The sequence below is a fragment of the Aythya fuligula genome, chromosome 1, assembly GCF_009819795.1.
Source record: "Aythya fuligula isolate bAytFul2 chromosome 1, bAytFul2.pri, whole genome shotgun sequence".
Lineage (NCBI taxonomy): Eukaryota > Metazoa > Chordata > Aves > Anseriformes > Anatidae > Aythya > Aythya fuligula.
The window spans coordinates 6361271-6378838 of NC_045559.1; the positions used below are offsets into that span (position 1 = coordinate 6361271).

Sequence of the window (17568 nt, forward strand, 5' to 3'; positions counted from 1 at the left end):
CACACCAGGACACTTCCCTCATCCTAAAGCTCATCGACTTCACACCAAAGTTCAACAAGTTCATGCTTCAATTTTCACTAGCAAAGTTATATCTAAAATAACTTGTCAGTGCATGGTTAAAAAAATATATTTATTCCGGATTTTGGTTACTTATTTCTTTACCAATAAAGGCACTTCTTTAGTACACGTGAAAATCTAAAATTTATTTCCAATGTTACTCTAAAGACAGGTGATGTGCCCCCTTAAAACACGGCACTGTAATACAAAAAGCCAAGGCATTAACTCTGTAAAGGTATTCCCAAAAATCTAGGTGTAGGGTAAAAAACATAGAGGTTGAACATAACAAATGTTGTTTTAGTTACGGCATTTTGGAAGGATTGAGTTATCACTCCTGGGCCTTCAACCTAGATGAAAATCCAACAGCCTTTCATCAATTGTTTCCCCTTCAGCAGAAGTACAGTTATCATTTGCCATCATGTAAAGAAGTCAGAATTAGGGAAAATTAACATTAAATATTCTAAAAGAGGAGAAATTGTTAAATCCAACGTCAAACTTTTTGCTATTGTAGCAAGTTCCTAGAGGAATTTACAAAGAACGCAGCCTAACTTCAGGCTGGGAAGAGAGAGAGAAAAATTTTAACTTGAATTTATTTTAATGGAAACCACACAAAAGACAACAACTTTTGGTGTGTGCCATCGACAAACACCAACTTTATTTAGGGTTTCAAAATTTAGCTCAGCTTCGCCGTCTGTGCCTCAGTTTCTTCTGTGGCATAGCAGAAAACCCTGCCCACTGCAGGGATACCACACACACCCTATTTGCCATCAGCAGCTGTTTTGAAAGAGCACAAACCTAAAACTTGACACAAGGACCAACAGTTCCCATTATTTTGTTATGTACTATAAAAATATAGAAAAAATAAAAGCATCCAAGAACACTTTGTACCAAAAGGTACAAACGGTTGGCTAATCCCAAGGTAGCATTCAAGCCAGCTCACGCATTGTAGGCAGGTTTTTCTGAGAAATGAATGAGATGCTCATCCTGAGGAAGTTCTCCCTTCCTAAAGCAGCACCACAACCAGCTGGTGTTCTCCGGGTGCTGCTGAGCCCAGGTGGTGGCTCACTGGATCGCAGACTCAAATACAAACTGAGCGATGTTTTTTTCAGGTAGGTAAACCTGTCCCTGAGGAGGCGCAAGATGAATGTGTGGATTTGTCACCTACTTAATCAGGTTTTGCTAAGTCAGAAGTCTGCGATGGGAGCTTAATAAAACGCTACTGCTGTTCTGAGCAGTCCAAATCTACTCTGAAGCTGCAGATGCAAGTGAAAGCTGCATGACAGCCACATGAGGCAGAATTTCAGAGCTGGGGGAAGCACAGGCTAACCGCTGCAGCTCAGCTGGGCCACCACAACCTGCACGCCGACCCAGAGCAGCCAGGCGATGACGACCCCGTGCAGCTGCTCTCCAGCACCGTCACACCTCCTGAGGCTGGAAAAGCAGAAGAGTGACAATGTCAAAGCCGTGCCTAACGAGAAGCCCAAACGTGACCGCGGCGACAGGAGGATGCGGAAGGGGTGGGGGAGGAAGCGTGACGCAGGCTTTAGGGAAGGGCAGTGTAAGAGGATGAGGTACAGAACGCGCTGAGCTGTCAGGCTGAGGTACGCAGGGGTCATCGTCACTAAGGGATAAGGGAATTAAAGCTAACAGAAAGGGATTTTAAAACTATGCTGTGCATCGCAGGTATTTTAATGCACAAAACTACAGGTAAGCAACCCCAAAATTACAGTAAATAAATGAACAAATGACAGAGTTGTTCCAGGTTTCTGCTATCTTGTTACGCAAGGAATTCCATCACATCTGAGTGGCAATTTTCCTATTACCCTGCATTTGTTTTCCTCCTTCACATCTGTACATTAGATCAGCAGTATTTTACAGCTCCCTGTTGAAAAGAGCGCTGAAATGGGGAAAAAAAAAAAATCAAAAGCCTAAAAGGAAACTCGTTGAAATTTCCTTTCTGTGACTACAGAGGCAAAATAACTGCAGGGGTTTAGAATGAAAAGAAGCAGGACACATGAGCTTGTTTTCACATGGGCATCCAGGATTTAGTACAAACTTTAACTGAAGCAGCTCTCAGATTTGTGTCATAACGAAGAATTATGAATGTCTCATGCTGCTTTGGAAACACTCCTCTGCAGTTGTTTCAACTGTGGAAAAGATCACTCAAATTAATACAAGAGAATAGAAATTGTTTGAATTCATAGTAGTAACTCTGTAACATCGTATTAAAATAAATTCTTCTCTTTGCCTTTTTTTAAAGTTTTAATTGGAACCAAATGTTTTCCTTCTACTAAGAAAGCTATAAACTCAAGTGCTGAAAGCTGCCTGACAGATAAAAGGCAGGCAAAAAGAGGTTAAGGAGGGGAAGCTCATGCAAAATACTGCAGCAAAGTTGTGTGAAATTAAGAGGGGATCAGAAACCGCCAAGAATGGCAGCTTAGGCAAAATACAACACCCAAATCTAATAGCTATTAAATAACAACCCTGCAGCAGGAGTAGTGTTTAAGGTACGTCAAATAAATATTGCTTCCTGTGTCCATCCGTGACTGCTCCCCTCCCAAAAAAAAAAAAAACAAACACCACGTATTCCAAAAGTGTTATCTCCATTAATTCCTACTCAACCATCTCTTCTGAAACCTTCCCGAATTGTGTCCTTCCCCTAGTTAGGATGCAATTGAACTGCAGTTCAATTTTCTTACTGTCACTAATGACTTCAACAGTCCTACCACTTACCAACTCAAATCATTCAGTATCAGCTGGCACGCCAATAAATACTATTCCCAACTACCAAGCTGTAGTCGAAATGTTCAGAAGTTTGTCGGAAAAGCCTTTTCATTTATTTAAATGTGAAAAGATTATATGGGGTAGGGCATAAAGGGAGCACAAAGGAAAAATTATTTAGGAGGGCATCACTCAGGCCTCCTGTCCTGTATTTACAGTGCTTGTTGAACGTGTCAACGCTCTTTTTTCTTCGGCTCTGCTGGAAGTTACTGCGCTGGGTTGTGCTGATGAACAGGATCGTGTGCAGGCAGTGTGATCCACAAGAAAAAACAGGACTGGCAGATGAGTTCACGCTAGCATCATGGGCAGTTTAATAGAACTTGGAGGGATCTTGCAGGAACACATTTCCAATGCCTGAGTTTGTCCATGTCAGGTGTGGGTTAACCTCAGCTTGTTGCCAGACAGCCACTGTCTCACTCCCACTCAGCAGGACAGGGGAGAAAATGAGATGAGAAACCTCCTGGGCTGGGATAATGACAGGGGGGTCACTCACCAACTGCTGTCATGGGCAAAACAGAATGAACTGGGGGAAGACTGATTTAATTTATTGCCAATTAAGAATAGAGTAGGATGGTGAGAAGCAGATAAAACTGGGACAGGTTGCGCCAGCCTGCCTTTCTGCCAGGCTCAACTTCACTCCCTTGGTCTTCTCTCTTCTGCCACCCCAAGCAGAGCAGCAGAGATGGAGGTGGGAGGTTGTGGTAAGCCCATAGCAGTTCCTCTCTGCTGCTCCTTCCTCCTCACACCCTTCCCCTGCTCCAGTGTGGGTCCTTCCCACAGGCAGCAGCTCTTCAAGAACTGCTCCCACATGGCTCCTGTCCACGGGCTGCAGCTCCGGCCCGGGGCCTGCTCCTGCGGGGGCTCTCCATGGGCCGCAGCCTCCTCCAGGCCACATCCACCTGCTCCAGCGGGGGCTCCTCCACGGGCTGCAGCGTGGAGATCTGCTCCATGTGGGACCCATGGGCTGCAGGGGGACAGCCTGCTCCACCAGGGGCCTCTCCACAGGCAAACTTCAGCTTCAGCACCCGGAGCAGCCCCTGCCCTCTTTCTGCACCACCTTGGTGAGACACAACCTTGTGGACACATTATTCTCACTCCTCTCTCAGCTGCCACACAGCATTTTATTTTTTTTTTACCCTTTTCCTAAATACTTCACCACAGAGACACCAACAGTGTTGCTGATGGACCCAGCTGCAGCACCCATGGGACATGTTTTGGGGCTGGCTGAAATTGGCCATGTCTGACATGGGGCAGCCCCTGGTCTCTTCTCACAGATGCCACCCTTGCAGACTGCCACTCTCAAAACCTTGCCACACAAACCCAACTGGACATTTTCCCATGAATTTAGCACTTGAGAGTCAGAGAGTATGCAACCATGAGTCATACACATCAGTCTTTAATATTTGACTGCACGATTTCTAGATCCCCTTTCTGCCTGTGAGACATCAGCCCTGTTCTGCGTCTTCCTAAAACACTCGTTACAATAGTCTACCCACTGTCAAGATCATAAATCTGGGGTAGAAGGCAACTGATGTTCTGTGCAATTCATAGAATCACAGAATTGTAGGGTTGGAAGGGACCTCCAGATACCACCAGGTCCAACCCCCCTGCCAAAGCAGGTTCCCTACAGCAGGCTGCCCAGGTAGGCATCCAGACGGGCCTTGAATATCTCCAGAGAAGGAGACCCCACAACCTCCCTGGGCAGCCTGTCCCAGTGCTCCGTCACCCTCCCCGTGAAGAAGTTCTTTCACATGTTGGTGCGGAACTGCCTGGGCTCCATTTTGTGGCCATTGCCCCTTGTCCTGTCCCTACAGAGCACTGAAAAGAGGTTGGCCAAATCCCTTTGTCTCCCACAACTATATAAATGAATTTTGGTTTAGACCAGAAGGGTACTTTTTGAAGAAACCTCCAGCTCACCTCTATCTTTATTTACTGTTCTTCAGTTTGGGCTGGGAAGCAGCAAGGGAGCGTGCAAACTGGGCTTCTTCCAAATTAAACTAATCTGCAAGACACACTCCTAACTACCTCATGCTGTGCCCAAAGAGCAAGGACAAGGTTTGAGCTGGCCAGGAAAAACAACTGAAACACAGTGGGATGTCAGGCCACCATCCCTGTTCCTCTCCAGGTCCATCAGCACTGGGCCGTGCCACTTGCTAACACAGACTGCAGGCCACTGTTGTGTTAAACACAGCCCGATCCCAGCACAGCCCCTCTCCCTTCGATTTGCCTAAGCGTATTTGCTCATTTTTCCCTTTAGAGCCTATCTGGGCTATTTATAGAAGGGCTTTACATTCTTATTAGTTCCCAGACAATGATTTTTAATACTTTCCATCACCATGGATATTCTTCTCTGAAGCTTAATACATAATGTAAAACAGGCAATTATCACGGCACAGTTTAGAAGGTCATTCCCATGCCCATAAGCTAAATAGCAATGCAAACGTCAATCCGGGGAGCTTCTGCAAAGTTTTGTGTATGGATTTGGCCAGCTCCAAACTAGCCTTCATTCCACCTGTTTTTAAACCTAACCACGGTACTAATTCACAGCACAGCGGTGACAGAAACATCTTTAATGATCCACGTTCCTTTGATTTGTAGAAGAGGCTCCACACAACTGTCTGCGAACGTAACGTTTTCCTTTCACTGAGATGAGGCACGGCTCCAGGACTTGATGCAGCTGCAGCAGAGAGGAGGAAATTTTGCAAAACACGTTGAAGTCTTTTCAATGTACAGCTGTCGTGACAAAAAGGGGAGAATTGGTGGTTTTCTGTGTTGTTTGTTTTTTTTGTTTGTTTGTTTTTTTCTCAAGGAGAAAAATTAGGATGCAAAGCAACAGTGCTGCCATTTTCCCTCTCACACAGTGCAGTACAACACCTGAAACCAACAGCACATCACACACCGGGGAGCTCTGGGAGCATCCCAAAAAAAGCTCAACATTTGAAAAGCTCATTCTGAATGATGAATTGTTTCACTAATCCAAATAACGATGGCTTCAAATGAAATAGAAAATATTTATCTATGAAAGATCACAGCATCTTCATGTTACCAAAGCCCTTTCGTTAGTACAAACAGTATTTCCTTTCTATCAAAAAAATAAGGTCTCGGATTGAGGCTGCTCCTCAACATTCCACTTGAGACCTATGAACTGCACTATAAATATTTCCTTCAGACTACTGCTTTTTCCAACCCAGAACGGAGATTTATCAAAAGAGGTATACTTCCATTTTAGTTGTGATATGAATCCACGAACCAGAATTATTAAAGTTACAATTTTAAAGGATATACTTCTTAAAAAAAAAAAAAAAATCCTAAAATTTAGCCTTAACCTCTGGAAAATACCACTGATAAAAGGGAAATGGCATGGAAATGAGTATTCTTCAGTCAGAATGTTTGGGGGAACATCTAACACATAGGGTAGACTAGCAGACAGAGTGAAATTTGCCTATTCATATGTTCAGATCCTCCTCTCCTAGTGCTTACATATTTTGCCTGGTACATTGGATGAGACTCTTATTTTTAAAAATAATATAAGAACAATGAGGGGAAAAAACATAATGCTCCCATGAATTTCCAGGGAATAAAAATATTTGCCAGTCAATAAATGCAACAAATTTTGTGCAAGCTGATTAATCGATAGGTTACAGGCCTCCACCACTTGCTTCTGAAGAAATTATGGAGAGAAAGATGCCATTTTAAGCACCTCATGTTCAGCTACAACTGGTGGCTGCAACAGTGCGAGGAGAAGATGATGCAGATATCACTTATCACAGATATCTCTAAGATAGGAATGATGAGGAAAAAAAAATGATTTTGATATTCTTAAATAGAAATCTATTTTACAATGAAGAATCAAAACAAATATTTCCCTTTCTACCACCCCATTTATATTTCATTAAAACATGCATTAGACTACTGTCACAGAGTGGAGATTCTCTGCTGCTGTGTAGTAGGGATGGAGCATCTACATTTTAATAATGTAGCATTCTGAAAGCAAAACGATGCCCTGTGAAGAATGAGAAAGGGTTATGGTTAAAAAACAGAGTGGGAAGAGAAGGGAAGGAGAAATACCCGCTATAGCACACAGCTTTATCTCCCCAGGGACAACTGGATTCAGCTTCCTGCATCACGATCATACCTCCTTTAAGAGCTACACAACCCCCAAAGCCGACACAACACTGTGAAAGCAAAATTAATCCTATACAAGTCTTAAGTAACTCTTGTAAATTTATTGCTTAAGCTGCAAATTCATCAAAAAGCATACACTTGAGCCACTTCCAAGTGGCAGCAGAAAACACCTGCAATCCAGCAGAGTTACTGCAGTAATATTTGGCAAACAGGAATATAGAAGGACTCCACACGCTGAATATCAATGAGCTTCTCCATATGGACGGAGTCTGTTCACAAGGGCTGCAGTTAGTGAGCCTCTTCTTGTCTTAAAATGAAGCCCACGTGCGTGCAGAGAGCCCTCGTAGCTGACAGGCTGCAAGATTTATATTGTGCTCATCTCTGCGGCCTGCGGTGAGGAGTTAAGTGACCGTGACTAACAACTGTGCCATCTGATACGGGCGTCGCTCTTCTGGAAAGGACTGCGTGCAATCAAGTATGTGATTGTACTTACATGGCTCTCTGTTTGTTTGAGTTTGTTGCCATACAGTAATGCTACAGGAGATAACAGCAGCAGAGAGAAACTTGCATCACCTGGGACTTGACGCAGGAGGGGGCGGCGCTTGTTCCTCGAGGAACTGGTCCCACCAAGGACTTCCTTCCTCCAGGTACTGCTAGAAACTGTTTTGTTAGCTGCTTTATTAGCAGAGAGCAGCAGTCTTGGGCATCTGTGTACTTATTTTCTCATTTCCACCAAGAATTTAATTAACTGACATTAATTAAGTTTTCTGTTTGATCTGGAAATTCAGCTCAAATTAACATTTTTATGGGTAGTTTAATACCAACACTGGCAGATAATTCCTGTTAGCTGCTTGTACATGCAATGAGAGGGACAAAACAAGGGAAGCTATTCCACTTGGAAACAAATATTTTTATTTGCTGTTAGATACAGCTTTTTTAAAAAAGCTGGATATGTTATCTGAGTTGAGAAGTTTGGATGTTTTGCTTATAAGCTATACCTAAAGATCCACAAGCTCAAGAAGACACAAAAATACTTCAGAAAAGCCAGATAAAATGTCCAGGAAATCTGTGAGCTGTGGATATACACCAAAACATTATCTAAGCTACCAGACTGCCATCATTATCTGTTACAGAAAATGTCCAGCTGAGACCCTGTCACTTTGAAACATTCACCACATTTAAAGTTATTAAACAGGCAAACTGGTTAGCATCCATCTCTGCACTGTCACTTATCCCCATCCACTGCAATTTAACAAACAGAACTGTCACCTTCTTAAGCTCTCAATGTATTAAATAAGTTCTGTGCAAGTTTTACAACCAATGAACATGGAAGCTAACATCCATATTTAACATTAGATTCCAAGTTTCATAAGTATGAGGATAAAATACTGGAAACTGCACAATTTAAGGCAAAAAAAAAATAGGTCATTCTTCATTGCATTAAGGGTGCACATCTTCAGAGCACAGGTTTATGAAAAAAGTATGCTTTTCAGTGTCAAATAAAGTTGACATTATACTTTAAGAGCCCAGAAGAAGAAAAAAGCTGTACACATTTTAAAATAACATATGCACGATTGCCATGATCTTACTGAAATCAAGGTCAGAAAAATCTGTTCCCTTGAACTACGAAAATACAAGCTGGAACAAGGTTTGTTTTTCTAGATCCTGCATACAGAATAAATATCAAACCCAGGTTTCACAGCCCTTTCTCAAGAGTCTCCACAAATCAGATGCATGCACTTAGTCGTGAAATTCACGTCACAATAAATAGAGAAGAGCTGCTACAGAAGGAAAGGTACACAAAAAGCCTTCCCCCAATGTTCAGGTCCAGGCCAAGCCCTTGTCTCTGCTCTGAACTTACTGGACAAATGCCTCAGGGCAAACAGAGCTGCAGTTTCGCTTGCAGTATCACTAAAACCAGAAAACCAAAAACATTTCATCCCGCCAGCTCAAGCTCAAAACTATGTAACCCATTAACCTTCTGCAGTGCTAAGCAAACACTTGGATACATCACCACCTCCCCACACACAGCTGCCCTCTTCTTTCAAGAAACCCAAGAAAGCCACCTTGTTTTCAGCAGGTCTCACTCCCAGCTTCTGTGTTTCCTCTGCTGGGGTAAAATCAGGCAGGAGAGTTTCCTCAAGCACTGCTACTCCAGGTCAGATGGACTGAGCCCAGCTGGACTTAGCAGCACACAGCAGCATGCTGCAGCTGGAAAAGATGAAGCTGGTCCCCAACGCCAGAATATTTCCAAGGGATTTAATAGGAGGCTTTGTTTCCCTTCCCTGCAACTCAGGCACAGCAGCTAGGACCAAACCAACGGGTATCAACTGTAAAAAAGCTCTGAAGGCCACAGAGGCATCCCACTGTCTGCCTGATTTAAAACCACAAGACAGCCTATTACCAGAAGAGGATAAACAGCAACTTACAACAATATATAATCATGCAGCCTTAAAGCTTACAGGTGGTTGCTTCTACTTTTTCACTATTTTGTGTCAATAAAAGCTTTAACCAAAACTATACTTACACTAGAGATGGACTTTAGCTGAAGAAAAAAAGTTTGTTTCGATTTGCTACATAAATGAAGACAGTCTGGGGCTTGCAGCTCACTGTTGCTTCACATTTGACTACCCCAGACACACTGCAGAACATCAGATTGGGGAAAAAATATCACAGCAGTCAGTAATTCCAGCAAGTGAATGAAACATCAAGCTCTGACTATAGTTACAGGCAGACAACCTATATTCGGTTTTTATCACTGCTGAAAGTTGCTCCAAGACGAAGTGGTCAGTGCAACCAGAGAAGTGCAGTGCATGCCAGAAGAAGGCTGGAATCAAAGAAGCAAGATTATAGCACTGCCTGTCAGGGAAATAGCAGAGGTTCTGTTGATGTTGTGCTTTGGTGGGGTTTTTTGTTGGTTTTGGTAGGTTGGTTTTATCCCCGCCCACCCCTGCGGCCTTACAGCTACAAAAAGACTATTTTGCTTCATGGGCATCAGAACTTGTGGGACTTCACCACCCTCAAACAGCCTTCACACATCTTCGGGGAGAGCAAAGGAAGAAAAGGGGACACAGCCACGCAGGCTGTGCAAACAGCAGCTGTAGCTAGTGGCTGAAGCCATGAACAATTATTTGTAATATGCCTGGTTCTAAAGCTTTCTAATGACAATATCAAACATCTTGTCAGAAGCACTAAACTATGATTATTAACAGAGTTTCTTTTTCTTCTTTAAACTCCCTTCTTTTTTTTTTTTTTTTTTTTAAATGTGCTATTTTATCTACTGGATTACAACTGTGAACTCTCAGCTACCTACAGGCACACTCAAAAGAAACAATACATTTTTCTTTTTTAAAAAGAAAGAAAAAAGCACTGCACCAAGTCAGATCAGTTTCTTGATGCCAACACAGCTGTGCTGATTTATACCACACTGAATTTCTGTCCCATCTAGCAGAAACAACACTGAATCTGTTGTGTTTTTCTCATTGCTGCACTGTTCTTTACTCAACAGGAGCATTATGTTAAGCTATTATATTGCCTATACTGCTACAGAAAGAGAGGTAAGGTTGCATTTTTCAGGAGTATTTGTAATTTGTCAGTCGACCATTCATGGATTCAGGTACCTGCTCTGTCATCCCATCCTTCCACCCACCCCCCCAAAAAAAACACTACAAATTAGAATATCAGATCACAGCACCAAGCTGGAGAGCTGTTTCCTTTACTGCACTGTCCTTCTTGTAAACCAGCTCATTTCAGTTAACTAACATTATTGCATAAAGGAACAGAAGTACCTCATTTTTCTGTAGTTCCTCCTACAGCTAAATCAAATTCAAGTGATCTGAATTCATTTTGCTAAGTCGTAGGTCAATTTCCAAGACACAACATCTAAATATTTTGTTAAACGGTGCTACCTACCTACCAGTCAGGGCCTAAATCAGCAGCCAGCAAAGTCAGCCATCAACAGCTACGTATGGCTAAGCAGCACTACGACCCTTCTTAATCACTGCATCTGACACTACACAAATGAGGAAAAATATTTTTAAGTTGTTCAACAATCCAACTGTGTTAGTACTTGTGTATGCATCACCCTGAGGCAGAACAACTTGGACTCTTGCGCTCACCTGGCTCTTTGCACTGGCTCAGCCAGGAAGGAAGCCCAGCCCCACATTTGAATACCACGTTCAGCTTTGGGCCCCTCAGTACCAGAAGGACATGGAGGCCCTGGAGCGCGTCCAGAGCAGGGTTATGAAGCTGGTGAAAGGCCTGGACCACGAGTCCTGTGAGGAGCAGCTGAGGGAGCTGGGGGTGTTTGGTCTGGAGAAGAGGAGGCTCAGGGCAGACCTCATTGCTCTCTGCAACTACCCAAAAGGAAGGGGTGGGGAGCTGGGGGTCGGCCTCTTCTCACAGGTAACCAGTGATAGGACCAGAGGGAATGGCCTCAAGCTGTATCATGGGAGGTTCAGGTTGGCAATGAGGAACCATTTCTGCTCAGAAAGAGCAGTCAGGCACTGGGACGGGTTGCCCAGGGAGGTGGTGGAGTCACCATCCCTGGGGGTGTTCAAGGAGAGGTTGGATGTGATGCTTGGGGACATGTGGTGGTAGGGGGGTGGCTGGACCAGATGACCTTGGAGGGCTTTTGCAACCCTAATGGTTGTATGATTTATTTACATGCCAGTGCTGTGTCCTCCCTGGAGCTGGCATGCATTGCAATCTGGTAAAAGCAGATCAAGATTAAGACTACCGCAATCAGAAATAAGATTAGAATTTAGTTTAAATCAGTTTCCTGCTTTGAATCACCACATGACTATACAAGTGCCCATGAAGCTGTAAGAGTGATTTGAATCGGGATGAGGAGACAAAACAAGCAGCTGAAACAAGGCAGGATGGCATCTTTAAGAGACACTTATGCTAGTGCTAGTTGCCTGTAAAACCACTGCCAAAACGCCTAACTTTAACCAAAATACAATAATATCAGTAGAGCCTGCGCAAATACAGCTCAATTTTATCACCCTAATACAACCTTAGCTATGGTAGATAATAATTAAAGCTGTGTATGTACATATTGATGGGCTACATAATACAATCAATGATCCTGACTGATGTGACCATAATTTCTTCTTTAATGACAAAAAAAAATTGTCATTGAACAATTGCCAAGATCATTTTTATTCTAGAAAATAAAGATCACTACTTTCTCCCCTGTCCATTCCAGCTCTAAAAAACAAACTGATTTAAAAAATAGGTGTACAGGTATAGAAGAAAGCCTTTCCTTCTATACAGCGTTTCTCAAGTTAAAATCCCCAGCCTGGGTAATAACTGTTCTTTCATCAATAAAATACTTGACTGCACAGCTTTATTTCACGTGAACTGCACTACCACTGGCTATAAGGACAACTGCTGGAGTCAGACTGCCTTCGAGCAAGAGGTCAAACTAGATTAAAGGTTAGAGAAGACCATGGTAAGCAAGTGACTTCTCACATCACCTTTTCAAGCACAGCACTGCTAGCTGGGTGATGGGGGGGGATTGTCCTGCTCTGCTCTGCACTGGGGTGGCCTCACCTCCAGCTCTGTGTGTGGTTTTGGGTGCCACAGTATAAAAAGGACATAACACTGTTAGAGAGTGTCCAAAGGAGGGCTACAAAGATGGTGCAGGGTCTAGACGGGAGGACGTATGAGGGGTGGCTGAGTTTGTTCAGCCCTGAGCAGAGCAGGCCGAGGGGAGGCCTCATGGCAGCATGCAGCTCCCTCACGAGGGGAGTGGAGGGGCAGGTGCTGAGCTCTGCTCTCTGAGGACAGCGACAGGACCCGAGGGAACGGCATGGAGCTGGGACAGGGGAGGGTCAGGCTGGGGGTTAGGGAAAGGTTCTGCACCCAGAGGTGGTCGGGCACTGGGACAGGCCCCCCAAGGATGTGGTCACGGCCCTGAGCCTGACGGTGTTCAACGAGTGTTTGGACACCACCCTCAGACACATGGGCTGGTTTTTGGGTGGTCCTCTGTGGAGCCAGGAATTAGACTCCACGGTCTTTGTGAGTCCCTTCCAACTCTGTTATTCTGTGATTCCACAATTATTAAATGAAATGTTGGGCAATGATAGTCAAATATTTGCCCCCAAATTCCTCTAGAACTGTTCAAGCTTTAGGCTGCACACTGCATTCAACCAGCTCACGTGCATTCCCGTGGAAGATAACTTGAAAGCAAACGCTAATAACTTGCTGCAGGACCTTTAGATGCAAGATGGAGAAAATAAAATAAACAACCTATTTCAAAAGAAATACACCAGAAGGAGGACCACAGATTTCTTGCAAAGTCTGGGAGATAAGGTTCTCCCAGAGAACCATCTGCAAGCAAATTCAGGCAGCATCTTCACGAGTGTGAGCTATTACTGGGATATTTCCAGAATGAAAATTAACTTTGAAACTGAAGATATTTATTAGCTTTGTCTGCAACCTAGATGGCTGAGATATGGTATGTACCCCAAAGAAATATAGGGGATTCCTGAAGGAGCAGTACCGGTGGCTTACAGCCCAAATACTGCAGTGGCCAAGCATATGCTCCCTCTTGCAATCTCTAAAAACAACCTCAAACTTAAGTTTTCCATTAGTCATCTTTTACACTGAACTTTGCACACTTTGTAATTTGGTTGTCTTATCTGATGAACATATTTCAATGCAACGTCGTTTTTCTATTCTAACATCAAGGTGATGCTGCCAGTTATGCTCTGCTGCAGCCATCTGTAAGAAGGAAGAGGGGGGAAGAGGTAAACCAAGAATATTTTTTATTTTAAACAATTTTGATTTCAACCTGGATTTCGGACACAGAAAAAAAAAAGAAAATAAACCATACATGTATACCCTACATTGATTTCTCCAGGAGAAATAACATTAGAACTATTTGTTTGAATACAGACAGGTTTCAGATCTCGTGAAATACATGGCCTTGAATGAGAACACTTATCAAGAGAATTTCATCCTGACATGATTTTGGACTTTATCCAAAGCCAAGGTTTCAAGGTTATATACATATATTTTTAAAGCCTTATGAAATAAAATAGTGACAACCTCTTTATTTATTTGCAACTTCTTATTCACCTTCAAAGTTACAGAAAATGGTAAAAAGCTAAAGTGTTAGCCTTGCTCCAATAAATGGATTAGGAACTTTTTTTTTTTTTTTTTTTTAACTAACCTGATGTTATCTAAATACAGTAAGGGTCTGGATTTTCCAATTAAAAACAAGCAAACAAAACACACACACACACACAAAGCAACCACCACTACCACCCCCCCAAAAAACACACACTCAGCTTTCACAGCAATTGGAAGATTGCTGGACACAAATAAATGGTTTTGGTTTTTTACTTTAAAAATAAATACAACTCTTGGGACTCAAGTTCTAATCAGTGCATTACAAAAAAATATATATGAAAACAGCTGTTAGACATTATAAAGCAAAACTTACTGTTTAGCTCATTATATCCATCACTAAGCAAGAACCTCACAGGGCTAGGGAAAAATTTGGGGGATGTGAGCCTTTTCAACAGCCAAAGAGTAAAGACAAAATCATAACTAAAGGACTTGCAACTGGGAGACGAGCACTCTATTTGCGGAAGTTAGCCTTGTATTTGTAAACCATTTAATCACCCTCTTATGATATAGAAAGTGAAATCTAATTTAACTAGAGGCGTGAGTCACAGCCACAATGAAAACAAACTCTGGCCTATAACAAACAATTAGACTCAGCAGCTTTGGCAAGCTGCTCAACTACCCGATTAAATTCACATCTCAACCCGTGAAACATTAAGAACGGTTCCTTTTAAATAACATTCCTCAAGACTTTCTTCAGCAGGGATTGAATTTTCCTCTCCACAGCCGCTACCGCAGGACTTATAATAAGCTTCTGTTGTGAAACCACAAATGCAAAAAGGACGTGTTCTTGGCTAATAACCATGTTTCTAGGTCTCAGCTGAAAGTGAGCTTTGGGGAAGTTGAAGGCTGGGGGAATCCTTTCCCCCATAACCTTGCACACTATTTAGGAAAGTAATTATAAAGTTAGGACACTCAATTTCAAAGACAAGGTTTTAAACTAGATGCGGCAGAAGAAATATGCAATACATTACCCTACTTTGAAATGTCTCCCCCACATCAGTTAAGGACCTACTGAGGGAGACACTCTTCCTACACTTTTCCTCCCCTCCACAGGTCCAGTGCTCCCTGCAAGTATCAGCCCAGGTATTTTCAGTGTCATTTTCCTGGGTTCCTGATTTTCACGACAAAAGGACAGGTTCTTACAGTAAATTTTATTCATGCAACATGAGACCAATGAACTTTAAACTCTACCCAAAAACATATTTTAAGGATGAACGCACTTTTTAAGAAGAAATAGAGGGCTCACCTGAGGAATGCAATTAAAAACATAGGATGTTTACCAACACTAATTTGAAAGCACATTTGTAAACCTTTCACACACCAGCCCTCCTGTCTCAGTGAATTCACCTCGCATTCACACTGGGCTTCCTAGCAACTCTTCCTTTACAAATACATTTTTCCATTTACTGAAAACAATGCTGAGAATGAGTCATTTCTGTAGAATACAGCCCCTCACATACACCAGATGCCTAATGTTGCATGCTGTGAGGAAAGAAGACGAGGAAACTAATGCCTACTCAGATTGCTGTATTTATTACAGAAGTCTGCCAGCATTTTGCATCGTTTCCTTCAGAATGTTTCAGTTTGTTTTTTTTTTTTTAATGTTAAGATCTTAACATTGCTCATAAAAAAAATTGCTACCAAGTTCTCCAAGAGCTAATATCTAATTAGCTCAGCTGCTAGCACCCTGAGAACACTGTCCAAACAATGGCCAAAAGGGGTCTGAAACAAATGGGGGTGGCTGGTGGGGGGCATGGGGGAGGAATCAAAGCTTTGCAACTCATATTCTGAGCATCTCTTCATGTTTTTCAAGGCTTGCACTTCCAATTCAGTTGAATCAGTTCCAATAAACAAGTTTTTATATTTTTTTTGTGTTACCTTTGTAAGTTCTTATAGCTCTTCTCTGAAAAGCAAGCCTGACTAGTTAGCTACACTCGGAACAGACACGAACTCCCGTCCCCTTCATCCTTCTAACAAGTGGAGCGTAAGGAAACAAATCCAAACCTGAAGATGAACGGAGAACTGATACCGAGTAATTCACTGTGATGATATTATACAACTGCTGGGTGGGACGTTCAGACAGTCATTACAAAATCTAAGGAATTAATTAGGAAGTTTGGTTTCTTGAAATGCACACCCTTTTTTTTTTTTCTTTTCCCCAGAATAGAGATGATAGAAGTGGGTCCCAATTCTACCTCCACTCATGTTGTTTTCTTACAGTGGTGTTTTGTTAACTAATTCCTTTGAATTACAGCAGCCTGATATGATTAGATAAGTGCTCTGAATTAAGGATACTTGCCTTTAGCCACAGATTACATGTAACGGCAGAAGAGAACAATGCCACAGTAACAGGCAGACGCAGACGCTATGGGCTGTATATTATTCATGACCTATTCAGCAGGAAATAAAGTGCTCCCAGAAAATTAATTCTGGTAATAAAGGAGTGCAATTTTTAGGACAGCTTTATGAATTATTTTGTTCCTCTACAAAACGTATATTCAGCAATTGCAAATAATTAAGATGTAAAAGTAACAATGAACAGTAGGAGGGGGGAAAAAAGTGTTTAATTAGTCCTTAATTAGATAAGTATGCCAGATAGTGCAAAGGATGGAACTAGTTTCAAGGAGGAAAAAAAAAAATAGAAACAAACATCCAACACACTGAAGAGAACAAAGAAAAAAGCATTTAACATCAATTAATTTCAAACAATAATTATTTCAAGTAATGTTTTGCACACTTGCAAGAGCCATTTCAGATTTTGAAGTTAGCTGAAGTCTAGAAATAATCTAATTTTGAAACCTAAACAGCAGTGCAGCTGTGTATGTTCAGTCTCTCTCATTTCCATAAGCACTGAAGAAGCCTATTTTTGCTCTTATTCTCATTTAGAATACTTAAGCTTCTAAAAACTATTCTGATGGGATTATATAGAATATAGTTGCTATTTTCACAGCCTGAGCTACCCAGACAAGAAAAACATTTCTTTAGCCCAGAAAAATAAGGAAAAGATCTTCAGAACAACAGTAGCAGTTACAAATGCTGACAAACTCCATCTTCAGCATAATAAACGTCATCGGGATTCTCTTTGGGAAAGCTGCAGTTGCAAAGCGATCATAATTAGGCTTAATATAGTTCAAAGCTAGATTATGGGAGCTGTACATGCCACAGAAAATTAAGTAAATATTCAACTATAACCAAGCTCCAGCATATTTCAGATTTATAGTAAATTACTCGGAACACTGAATACAACCCAGTGCTGCGCTTACCTTTCTTAGCAGCATCTGTTCTCCGTCTTGCTGGCGACACCAGATCCTTTACAATCTGTAGCACCTGAATCATTGCTCCTTAGCAGGATCAAAAGAGACTGGATGCGCCTCCGAAATTCCAACAGGTTTCATCCCTACACAGTATTACATGGCTGTCTTCTGAATGCTCAGGCAAAACTGATGCAGGAAAAACTCAGCTACC

At 42.2% G+C, this 17568-nt stretch overlaps 1 protein-coding gene across 2 annotated transcripts in view; it reads right to left on the reverse strand.

The window, feature by feature from the left end:
* The window catches only part of USP6NL (USP6 N-terminal like), a 117520-nt gene that overhangs the window by 75293 nt on the left and 24659 nt on the right, over positions 1–17568 (reverse strand). Inside the window, exon 1 of one of the 2 annotated variants that reach the window (XM_032186887.1) lies at positions 17367–17491. The exons of the other annotated variant lie outside the window; for it this stretch is intronic. Coding sequence (XP_032042778.1) covers positions 17367–17439 — 73 coding nt within the window. The 5' untranslated portion in view covers positions 17440–17491. Of the gene's footprint in view, positions 1–17366; positions 17492–17568 lie in introns of those variants that run through there. 2 annotated transcript variants of the gene reach the window in all.